Raw genomic sequence first — 13,285 nt, forward strand, 5'->3', positions numbered from 1 at the left:
TATGAATTTTCTAAGATTTGGCATAGGAGTGCACGGCCCGAAACTCGAATTTTAGTTCAAGTTGTTTTTGGCCTACGTGACCTAAATGAGAGTTGAATATCTCATTAATAGGAACACAACGATAAAAAGACAGACGAAAACGGATTCCGTATGAAGGAGTTACGAATTTTTCGCGGTCATTTAACAGTATAATCTCCTTCTACTGTTAAATTTAAGATCGGTCGAGAATTAGCCTACGGAGTCAAAATGAAAGTTGTAGATATTGTTTTACCTACGCGTGGATATAAAGAACGTCGAAAACGGAGCTTGTATGAGAAAGTTACGGGGTTTAGAAGTCGGCAGGGTGCTGCTGCAAAAGGGGTGACGTGGCACAATGTAGGCCACACACGTTTTGCCACCAGAAAGCTGACATGTGGCATGGACTCGACGAGTAGGAGGTTGACTCGGCGAGTCGAGCTGCCAGGAAGCCTATAAATAGAGGTGTCGGGTTCCCTTCATTCTCCACACCATCCAACTTCACTTTCTCTCTCTACTTTCTCTCTCCAGCCTCCCTTAAGCCCCCTAAAGTCTAGATAAACCCCCTAGAACCCGAAGGAAGCCCTGAGGCTCTCGAAGCCCCGAGAAAAAGAGCCCGTCGGCTCAGTAACCCTGCTCCGGCGGAGCCCGGTTTTCGAGAAAACCCGCTGTAAGTGAGCTATGCCTACCCTATCTTTAGTATAGCTTATGTTATAAATATAATATCGTTATTATGAACCTATAAATAAGATTTATCAGTGATTCAAAGTCGTTATACTGATTGATCTACTTACGGGAATGATGTGTAGGCTGTGATTTAGTGAGGTGTTTAAAGTGGGATTTCCAAACAGTATACTTCGTATACTAAACAGACCATACCTCCGATATGATCCTACCTGGTTGTTCCTTACTTGATAGATCATGAAAGTAGACTTTGAGTTAATGATGAATCTAGACTAATAATTAGTCGCAATAAAGATTAGACTAAAACTTAGCGATAATAATGCTAGGTTTCGTCGAAGGAAAATAGAATCGTTAAAAGCGAAACGTTGCCCGAGTTTTGGAATCATCAATTTAACAAGTGAGTGCATAGTTACTTTCATCTTACACATAGATATGAAGTATTTTATATAAACTACGTGCTATGTGTGCATATTATCTGTATGCTTGCTATCTATGCTGGATGAACGATTTTATACGAGTTTTATATGATATAAACAGTATACGTATTTATATCTACATAATATGTTGGGTAAAACATGGGTAGATGAAAAATGAGTTGGACGATAAGTTGAGAGGTAATATAGACCATGAGGTGAGGGTGAGAGGTGGACGATGTGATAAGCTTTTTTCCCAAATGATGGCCCCGTCATCTAGCAGAATATGGATGATAACCACAGATTATTCTAGACAGTCAAGTGGAACACTAGCAGGCACGCAACCTGTAGGTGTTGTGAACGATGTGTTCACCGGTGTACTCTAAAAACCTATTGACCTGTAATGCGAGTGGACTCTCAAAAACGATAATGTCAACAAACGAGATAACCCTGGCAGATGCGCCTAAAAAGGACTCTACCGGCAGAATTGCCTAATAGAGAACATCATAACCCCGACGACTATGGAGTTAGCGTCTGGCAGCTATGGATTTAGTGCCTATTGAGAAAAGCCTGGCAACGATGGATTTCGTGCCTATTCCTTAGGATAATCCTTAGGAATGAATGAACGAGGAATAACCAATTCTTAGGGTAGATCTTTAAGAGTAATGAAGATAATGGGGGTGGGTAATTGCGTTCATTAATTGTTTGATGATTAAATGTAACATCCGGATTCCCAGGTATCTTAAATTATGTATTTTATTGAGTTTTGGAGAGAGACTCGGCGAGTAGGCGCTCAGACTCGCCGAGTAGAGTCGCGAATCTCCATCCGGGTTAATGACTGGACTCGGCGAGTCCATACATGGACTCGGCGAGTCCACGCTGTTTAATGAAACCCTAATTTCTTGGGTTTGGGACCTATTTAAAGGCCCTTATGGCCTTCAATGGCGGCTACCAGACCATAGAGAGAAACCCTAGAGTGCTTGAGCGTTTTGAGAGAGAAAGGAAGCCATTCTTGACCTTGGAAGTGTTGTTTAGCAAGAAGAAGGAGGTACTAGCCAAGAGGAAGCATAGGAGGTTGCTATTCTGTGGATTTGGAGCTAAGATCTTCACATTTGAGGTAGTAATTCGACTCTCCTTCTGTTCTTATGATGATCATATGGATTTAGGGTTTCTTAGACCCTTTGTTGGTTAGATTTGATGTCCAAATAGCCCCTTCTGGTGATAAGGCTTTGGATCTGGATCCATAGAGGTCCAGAGAGCCTTATTCATCAAGCTTTATGAAGAACAATAGAGGTCATGGCCTTGGGTTAAGGTATGTGGGGCTAAATCATCATATATGGTCATATAAATGTTGCTTGTGCATCAAGATCGAGACTTTACGTGATTATAGTGGTTGGGAAGGCCAGATCTAGGGATTAGAGGAACAGATCTGACCTCAGGAGGTCATTTGAGTTGGTGCATGACATGAACTCGCCGAGTCCAAGGACAGACTCGGCGAGTAGGGTTAGGGTTTCCCGTGAATCACTCAGTGAGTGACTTGCCGAGTTGGGGGAATGACACAGTGAGTCAGAGGGGGAATAGAGGACTCGAGTTCACGACTGAACTCGCCGAGTCACATTTGTGCACTCGGCGAGTCGGGTCAAAGTTTGACCGTTGACCTTTATTGACTTTTAGGGTTTGGTCAACTTTAGGGTCTTTGAGCCATGAGAGGGGTAAAATGGTCTTTTACCCTTCTGAGAGTACTAAGAGGAGGAATAGTCTAGCCTTGAGAGATGTATTGATTCAGAGTGTTTATTTCATATGATTAGGCGGAGGCTAGACCCGACATTACAGAGTTCGAGCTTTACCGAGTTACCCGAGGTGAGTCTTCTCACTATACTTTACCTAGAGTGGTAATTAGAGCTATGAGACAGAGTATTGTGTATGCTTTTGCATGATGTGATTTCTATGTGTTATATGCTATGTATGTTACAGAGTTTTCAGAGTTAGGACCGGAAGGTCCACAGAGTTAGGGTCAGAGGACCCATAGAGTTAGGGCCAGAGGGCCCACAGAGTTATGGGACTGGGGGGGGGGGGGGGGTCCCACAGAGACACTTTGACCAGAGTGTCAAATAGAGTTATAGCCTCGAGTGGCTAATATGTGTTATGTGTGGTATTTTGGGGAACTCACTAAGCATTTATGCTTACAGTGTTGTGTTATGTGTCTTAGGTACCAGCGAGGATTGCGGGAAGGCGCCGGCTTGATCAGTACACACGCGGGGAGATTTTATTATGATCTTGGGATATGATGTTATGTGATACAATGGTGTTTTTATAACGATTATGAATGAAAACGTGTTTTATAAAATGTGAAAAATCGTTTTGAAATTTGGGTGTTACATTAAACATAATAATTATATTATTGTGGGTTGAAAACCCTATGTACTCACCAGTTTTACCAACCTGACCCACTCAAGCTTATTTGTATCACAGGTGTCGATACGAAGATACTTTACACTGAGAGATTAAAGAGATGTAAATCACAAGTGTAAATAAATATAAGTTCTGTTTATGCTTATGTTTCTGTATTGACGATGACATCCCAAATGTTTTAAAATGAATAAAAATACATTTCTTCGGAAATGCTTTGATAACATATTTATCATGGTTTTTTTCAGGGAATAAATTCCGCAACACTTTTATTAAAAGAGGTACTCTGTTTTTTATAAAGCATAAACTAAATCGGTCTTTTCTGGCCGTGAAAATGGGGATGTCACAGTTGGTATCAGAGCATTAGTTTAAGCGAACTAGGAATAAGGATTTATTTCTAGACTTAAACTTAGAATGCTAAGCGATCATCGTGAGGAGTGTGTCTAATATATCTTAGGAAGTACACCTGAATAGACACGGGCACTAGCTCATTTAGGGAGGATGTCTAAATTGCTTTTATGTGCTAAATGATTTGTGATGCTTTATGATGCTATTGTTTGATCGGATCTATGGTCTGTTGCCGACCGGATCTGGAAACTTTATGTGTTCTGATTTCTAAATGTTTAATTACGATATTAGAACTGTCATGTAATTTTTTGAAGTAATAAGGAGGAGTACGCGTCTAAACCTTCCTCTATCTATATTCTCGTCTCGACATACCAAACTACTGCTTTGGTGTGCAAAACATCATGGTGAAGACTCGTAGTGAATTGAGTAAATGGAGGAAATGAGAAGGCTTACGATACTGAGTGGTACCTATCGGAAGATATCGTAAGAGTGATATCTTGCCTTTAAATAATACGTCTAGTATGGGAGAAGTACACTTTCGATTAGCAGAAAGAAAGATTTTTTGTATAATCCATGAAGTTATTCCATCGTCTGACATTTCCATCACCAACCGAGTTGATGATTGAAGATACGCATGGAAAAAGTCCTAGTAGAGTCTAGGGAAAATTATATGATTGTTTGGACACATTTGTATGTGTTAAAATTGTTTTTTTGACAATGACTTGGAGAACTGCGTGACAATACTTGGGACGAGTATGAGTAGGTGTGAATGGTAGTAGAGGCCTATACTACCGGAAGTACAGGACTCGCACTTGGATCAGGGAAAGTCACAAGGTTACCAAGAAGCTAGTAATTGATTCCGTTTTATTTAAGTATGTCGTTACCATTGTTTCGGTACAGACTAAGAATATTGCTGTTATTCCGACCCTAGTGGTCATATCAAATTGAGTCCGACTAAGACGAGTATGTTACATGGTTCAGAGAACCGAGTCCGATGTAGCATCTGACTTAAGCTAGAAGATTGAAGTGAAAGACAATCAAAGCGATCAGAAGAGGTATCGCGATAGTTGCATGTATCTAGGAGTGTTAACTTTTAAGATGTGATTATATCACATTAGAACATGAAGGAATGTATAGTCTGTTCTGGAATTTTGACTCTCAGAGACCTGAGTCTAAACGTTGCAACATACGATGATAGGTCATTAGAACACGACACATCGATCCATAATAGTAATAAAAGAACTTATTTTAAGTTTGTTAAAAAGAAGAAGCAGTCTCTAGTAAGGATCGAGATTGTGACTTGAAGGTCATAATTTGGAGTCCAACGTGAGATAGGGAGTAGGTGCAAGATCGAGCACCGCCTGCAGTTATGGAGTCCAAGAGTTAGATACTCGTTTGAAGCAACATAGAAGATACGATTATTACTTGGGATGAAGGGATAACGTATGGAGTCATTATACAAACCTGTTTCGTTGATGATTCCGGGACGTAATCATCCTAAGCTGGAGATAATTGTAACGCCCGCAGATTCGGGCTAGTCAATTTAAAGACAATAAGCGTCAAAAATGACTTTTTGATGGAAGATTATTTAGAAGGAGTAATCTTAACCAAGTGTTAGTATATGATACAAGGGTTCCGTACATATAAAGAACGCCGAAATCCGAGTTATAACGAAGAAGTTATGACCCGTCGAAGTTTCGCGACGGAAACGGCATAGCACCGGGAGACGTAAATAGTGAATTTACGATAGCTGATTTTTTAGCCTTAGTGATCTAAACAAAAGTTGTAGTATACGTTAAACCGAGAACATACAAAAAAGAACGCCCAAATCTGACTTCGTATGAGGAAGTTATGAATTTTTTTAAGATTTGGCATAACACTGCACGTCACGAAACTCGAATTTAGTTCGAGCGGTTTTTGGCCTACGCGACCTAAATAAGAGTTGAAGATCTCATTAATAGGAACACAACGATAAAAAGACAGACGAAAACGGAGTCCGTATGAAGGAGTTACGAATTTTTCGCGGTCATTTAACGGTATAATCTCCTCCTACTATTAAATTTACGATCGGTCGAGAATTAGCCGACGGAGTCAAAATGAAAGTTGTAGATATTCTTCTTACCTACGCTTGGATATAAAGAATGTCGAAAACGGAGCTCGTATATGAAGTTACGGGGTTTAGAAGTCGTCAGGGTGCTGCTGCAAAAGGGGTGACATGGCACAATGTAGGCCACACACGTTTTGCCAGCAGAAAGCTGACATGTGGCATGGACTCGACGATTTGGAGGTTGACTCGACGAGTCGAGCTGCCAGGAAGCCTATAAATAGAGGTGCCGGGTTCCCTTCATTCTCCACACCATCCAACTTCACTTTCTCTCTCTACTTTCTCTCTCTAGCCTCCCTTAAGCCCCCTAAAGTCTAGATAAACCCCCTATTACCCGAAGGAAGCCCCGAGGCTCCCGAAGCCCCGAGCAAAAAAGCCCTTCGACTCAGAAACTCTGCTTCGGCGGAGCCCGGTTTTCGAGAAAACCCGCTGTAAGTGAGCTATGTCTACCCTATCTTTAGTATAGCATATGTTATAAATATAATATCGTTATTATGAACCTATAAATAAGATTTATCAGTGATTCAAAGTCGTTATACTGATTGATCTACTTACGAGAATGATGTCTAGGCTGTGATTTAGTGAGGTGTTTAAAGTGGGATTTCCAAACAGTATACTTCGTATACCAAACGGACCCTACCTCCGATATGATCCTACCTGGTTGTTCCTTACTTAATAGATCATGAAAGTAGACTTTGAGTTAATGATGAATCTAGACTAATAATTAGTCGCAATAAAGATTAGACTAAAACTTAGCGATAATAATGCTAGGTTTCGTCGAAGGAAAATAGAATCGTTAAAAGCGAAGCGCTGCCCGAGTTTGGAATCATCACTTTAACTAGTGAGTGCATAGTTACTTTCATCTTACACATAGATATGAAGTATTTTATATAAACTACGTGTTATGTGTGCATATTATCTGTATGCTTGCTATCTATGCTGGATGAACGATTTTATACGAGTTTTATATGATTTAAACTGTATACGTATTTATATCTACATAATATGTTGGGTAAAACATGGGTAGATGAAAAATAAGTTGGACGATAAGTTAAGAGGTAATATAGACCATGAGGAGAGGGTGAGAGGTGGACGATGTGAGAAGCCTTTTTCCCAAATGATGGCCCCGTCATCTAGCAGAGTATGGATGATAACCACGCACTATTGTAGACAGTCCAGTGGAACACTAGCAGGCACGCAACCTGTAGGTGTTGTGAATGATGTTTTCACCGGTGTACTCTAAAAAACCATTGACCTGTATTGCGAGTGGACTCTCGAAAACGATACTGTCAATAAACGAGATAACCCTGGGAGATGCGCCTAAAAAGGACTCTACCGGCAGAAGCGCCTAATAGAGAACATCATAACCCCGACGATTATGGAGTTAGCGTCTGGCAGCTATGGATTTCGTGCCTATTGAGAAAACCCTGGCAACGATAGATTCCGTGCCTATTCCTTAGGATAATCCTTACGAATGAATGAACGAGGAATAGCTGATTCTTAGGGTAGATCCTTAAGAGTAATGAAGATAATGGGGGTGGGTAATTGGGTGTATTAGTTGTTTGATGCTTAAACATAATAATTATATTATTGTGGGTTGAAACCCCTATGTACTCACCAGGTTTCCCAACCTGACCCACTCAAGCTTATTTGTATCACATGTGTCGATACGAAACTACTTTACACTGAGAGATTAAAGAGATGTAAATCACTAGTGTAAATAAATGTAAGTTCTGTTTATACTTATGTTTATGTATTGACGATGACATCCCAAATGTTTTAAAATGAATAAAAATACATTTCTTCGGAAATGCTTTGATAACGTATTTATCATGTTTTTTTTCAGGGAATAAATTCCGCAACACTTTTATTAAAAGAGGTACTCTGATTTTTATAAAACATAAACAAAATCGGTATTTTCTGGCGGTGAAAATGGGGATGTCACAGGTTAACTACAAAAGCATTTAGCAATGACACATAGCGACATGTGACATAATCATGAAGGAAATGTTGCGGTTTTTTTTTTATGTATTTACAGTGACAAGCCGTCGCCACTATTGCCTTTAGTCGATGAGCAATTGATTTCCAATAATTGGATTGAGAGCACTAATCAACAGTTGGGGTTCTTCCAAAAACTCTCACACAGATTGTACTTAATAGACACTACTAGTTGCGCCTTTAGTGGAAACAAAAGCATTAGCAACGACACGTAAAAGTGTCGCCACTATTTCTTGCATCGCCACTAAAGGCGTCGTCATTAATACATGCATTTACTGTAATGTGTTATCTTTGTAACAAGACTGATGTTTGGAAGTAACATTAAGAGCTATGTATTGGAGACTCATGTTGAAAGCATTTTGATTTTTTTTTGCAAGGTTAAAGAAAAAGACAAAAAAATAAGGTTATTATATTTCGAATGTGTGGGATCCACCATTTTTGCAGATAACATCTATAAAATGCACTTAACCGTTTACAAAAATCACTAAAACAACGTAGTTTTGATGATTTTAAGTATGGACAACCTATCTTGTAGATGTTATATGTAAAAATAATAGGGCTGTCAAAATTATATCATGGAAAACCAACCAATATGTTACCAATCAAATTAAGAAATTTGATAGCCAATATGTTTAGTTGGTAGTACCATACCAAAATGAGCAATCTTAGTATGGTAATGATACAAAAATTTGAATACCATGGTAATACGGTATCATCCAATTCATTTAGGATGCTAGTCAATGTTTGCATGATCGTTAATTTTCAGGTTGCAAAACGACAAACTTCAATATATCGGATGGTGGGAACTTGGAACTACCTTGACTCCATGAGCACTAGCCACAATTACACTATATTTACCTTTAAGCAGTTTTGTGCAACATTTTAATGTATATTTTTAAAAAGTGAAAGTAAGGAGTGGAGAATCTAAATCATAACATTCCATGGTTTAAAAATTGGACGGAGTTGAGCCTAAATAACATTCTTTTATAATATAAATGGAGCATCACATTTGGCTTTGCTTGCTTGATCCGCATATATTTATAATTAATTATTAATAATATTACCAAGAACAATTATGGTTTTTAATTTTGCATAACTTCAATTATAATGTTATTTGATTTTTAAATAAGTATATTGCTTTCAAACCATTTACAACGACCCACTATTAATATTTACATATTTTCATAGATATTACGCCACCATGAAATTTAGAATTGATATTACATTTTTCGTATTAAACAAAACAAAACGTTTGACTTGATAAACATATTAACTTATTTCATGCGGGCCCAACAAACAAAGCATTTTATTTTCTGTCGATTGCACCACCCCTAGACACTTCAAGGCACTGTAGTTATATGATGACTCATTCACATCACTATCTTTCAATCTGCACCCGTGCTTCTTTTTCTTTAAAAGCTTACCCATCTTCTCTTTTCTTATGCATGTGAACCTATTTGGCTATTTCCCTTTCTCATACCCATGCTCTAATCCGATTTATACACATTTACACTTCGATTTGTCTTCCTTCTCTCGTAAACATGCCAGTTCTTGAGTTTGAATCCAATATTTCTAGTGTCTCATCAAGCAGTCCAAGAGTACCTCAAGTTAACACAAGAATGGATAACTCCACCGTTCATGCTGAACCACCGGTGTCAACTACAAACATGGACCCAACCTTGGAATCTGGAGTCGCAAATCAAACTCAATCACCACCTTCACAACTACCTTTTTTACGCGAATCTTTACGTCCAATTACTCTCAAGGTACAGCATATTTCATTTCATATATTTTGCGAGCTAAACATTTAATTATAAGGAATCACTATTTTAAGTTATCACGTTGACTTTCGCTAACCATTAAGCATTTGTTTTACAAATTCTTAGTTTGAAGATTTGGTTTACACTATTAAGTTGCAATCTGGAGACGACCATTGTTTTAGTTCATCTGAATCAAAAAGAACCCGGATTCTTCTGAATGGAGTCAGTGGCGTAGTCAGACCAGGGGAATTACTAGCGATGTTAGGCCCATCCGGCAGTGGAAAAACCACCTTACTAACCGCCCTTGGAGGTAGACTACCTGGAAAGACGTCAGGCAGCATAACTTACAACGGCCAATCCTTCTCAAGCTCTGTGAAAAGAAAAATTGGTTTCGTGACACAAGATGACGTGTTATACCCACACTTAACTGTTTTAGAAACTTTAACCTACGCTGCCATGTTGAGGTTGCCCAAGAGTTTGACCATAGAAGAGAAAGTAGAGCAAGCTGAGCTAATCATAATCGAACTTGGTCTAACAAGGTGTCGCAATAGCATCGTGGGAGGGCCACTTATACGAGGTGTTTCTGGTGGGGAGAGAAAACGGGTTAGTATTGGACAAGAGATGCTGGTGAACCCGAGTCTCCTGCTTCTTGATGAGCCCACTTCAGGGCTCGACTCCACCACAGCTTTAAGGATCATGGCTACATTGAAAGGACTAGCTCGAGGAGGAAGGAGTGTGGTAACAACGATTCATCAGCCATCAAGTAGATTGTATTGGATGTTTGATAAGGTTGTTGTGTTATCTGAAGGGTGCCCGATTTACAGTGGGCAAACTTGCGGGGTTATGGAGTACCTTGCTTCCATTGGATATGTGCCCGGGTTTAGTTTGATGAACCCGGCTGATTTTCTGCTTGATCTTGCCAATGGTATGTGTGCATTTCGTTCTTGATGCTTTTTTTTTGTTTGAAGAAAAGAATTTTATATAGATGCAACTAGAAATGCAAACCGTAAATTTTGATATGTTAACCACAATATGTTCAAACTCAAATCTTATGGTTGCATTTATTATATTATGGGTTAGTTTGTATAATTTTCCAAATGTTTTCTTTGATATTTATATATATTATCCTCATTGAGGTTCTTTTAGAAGCTAGTTCTTTTAATTATAATTTAAAATAAATAATTTATGGAGTAAAATATTGAAATACAACTCACAAAAGTTCAAATATGATTTTTTTTTTTTTTTTTAAAAAGCATTAGTTTCCGGAGATTGTATTAGATTTCATTCCCTCCTTGATGGAAGATGTATTCGTTTTCTGTTCTAGCTGGCATTGAGAACTTTTATTTTATACTAGAACATTAGTCAAAATAATAATACAGATCTAATGAATCTTTTTATAATGGACATACAGGTGTTGCACCTAGTACAAACCCAGATGATCATAGACAATATAATCAAGGAAAAGCAGATTCCCATGAAGATCGCAACTCAATTAAGCAATCTCTAATATCATCATACAAGAAAACCCTTCACCATCTTATCAAAGACGACATCCATAGAAATATCCATGACGCAACTCGTGCTCATAGAGGACCACAATCTTCGAGATGTAAGTTCAAATCAACATCTTTCTTTTCAACTGTCATTTAATTAATTAATGCACATCCCATTCCCATAGGCAATAGTTGTGATCTTCATAAATATCTCATGCAGTAGAAAATGATTTTGGTGAAAAGTTAAAATGTATAAGTGGTTTGCAATCGCAGGTTGTGACAACAGATGGACCACAAGTTGGTGGACACAATTTAAAGTTTTGTTCAAAAGAGGTCTTAGAGAGAGGAAGCACGAATCGTACTCTGGTTTACGAATCTTCCAAGTGATGTCTGTCTCAATCTTATCGGGTCTTTTATGGTGGCACTCCGATACATCACACTTGCAAGATCAGGTACCACGATTGTCCTTCGTTATTTTCTGCCGCTCACTACATCTCCTAACTTATTATGCTATGTTTTAAAAATATTGTTGTACCAAATCATCATTAAATAATAGCTTATATTTGTCATTAAATGCTTACTAATTGATGAACATATGATATATATGCAGGTGGGACTTCTCTTCTTCTTTTCAATATTTTGGGGCTTTTACCCTCTATCCAATGCCATATTTACGTTCCCTCAAGAGCGACCAATGCTAATAAGAGAACGCTCTTCTTCAATGTATCGCCTCTCCTCATATTACTTTGCTAGAATGGCAGGCGACTTGCCAATGGAACTTGTTCTACCAACCATCTTTGTAACCATTTCATATTGGATGGGTGGTCTTAAGCCTTCACTCATCACATTCGTGCTAACAGTTCTAATCATTCTTTTCAATGTGCTCGTTTCACAAGGACTTGGACTAGCCCTGGGAGCCATACTTATGGACCTAAAACAAGCAACCACCTTGTCATCCGTGATCATGCTTGTGTTTTTACTAGCAGGTGGTTATTATATTCAACAAATTCCACCATTCATCAGTTGGTTGAAATACATCTCGTTTAGCCATTATTGTTATAAACTTCTAGTGGAAGTACAGTATAGCGAAAATGAGGTTTATGAGTGTGGAATGGGCACTCACTGTAGGGTATTAGATTTTCCGGGTATCAAATATCTTGGTATGGGTCACTTGTGGTGGGATGTCGCTGCTTTGGGTGTAATGTTGGTGGGGTACAGGATTGTGGCTTATGTAGCATTGAGGATGAGTAAATCTCACTAAATGACCTTGAATTCTACCTCTTCATGTGTCAAATAAATCCGCAAAGTAACTAAGAGAAAAAGCATTTATAAATTTAGAGGGATTTATGCAAAAGTTAGAAATAGTTGACTTACTTATAATTGTATATTGCTACATAATTGCATTTGTACCAATTTTATATTTGGTTCATTAATATCATTATTCTCATTTTGGATCGCCTTTATTAATAATTGTGGACTACTATGTTACCGAAAACGAACATGAAGGTATGATAAACGAAAGAAAACAAGAATTTGCATGGTGCATTCAAAACCGTGGGATCACGCCCTTGAATTCCCGTTGTCACCTGCATGGCGGTTAGGTCCTTCCACTAGTCATAAGACTCAAGAATCAACAATCTCCTAATTTGGAGACTGATCAACAAATAAATTAGTCTACCAACAAATAAATTAGTCTACCAAGACATGAAGCTCTAGTAAACCTAAAACATTTAGGAGTTGATTGGTTTTCTTAGGCAAAATGGTTGCAATCTACGGACCACATCTGCAGACATCTGTAGTAAAGAGGTGGACCAAATATTTGTAGTCTGAAAGAAGAACTGTTTGTTTTTTAACGTCTACAAATTGTTAAAATAAACTAAAATCTAAATAAACAGATTTTTTTTAAACTTAAAAGAAATTTTCAATACTTAACAAATTTGGATAAAAATTTATGTACTGTTATATAAAAAGTGAAAATAAAATAGTACGAATTAACATGTATATTTGATAAAAACCAACAAGCTTTGGTCGCAAAGTGTAACATCCTAAATTTAAGACTAG

The 13,285-nt window shown here is 38.2% G+C and overlaps 1 protein-coding gene across 1 annotated transcript; it reads left to right on the forward strand.

Annotated features, from left to right (window-relative positions):
- The first annotated feature begins 9,394 nt into the window (after positions 1–9,394).
- On the forward strand, positions 9,395–12,694 carry ABCG21 (ABC-2 type transporter family protein). Its single transcript, XM_079041178.1, has 5 exons — positions 9,395–9,737; positions 9,858–10,656; positions 11,143–11,340; positions 11,498–11,676; positions 11,835–12,694. The coding sequence occupies exons 1-5, from the start codon at positions 9,513–9,515 to the stop codon at positions 12,483–12,485; spliced, it is 2,052 nt and encodes a 683-aa protein (XP_078897304.1). The 5' UTR covers positions 9,395–9,512; the 3' UTR covers positions 12,486–12,694.
- Positions 12,695–13,285: the final 591 nt, after the last annotated feature.

The sequence above is a fragment of the Lactuca virosa genome, chromosome 4 (assembly GCF_052849685.1).
Source record: "Lactuca virosa cultivar CGN04683 chromosome 4, Lactuca_virosa_CGN04683_v6, whole genome shotgun sequence".
In the NCBI taxonomy this organism is placed as follows: domain Eukaryota; kingdom Viridiplantae; phylum Streptophyta; class Magnoliopsida; order Asterales; family Asteraceae; genus Lactuca; species Lactuca virosa.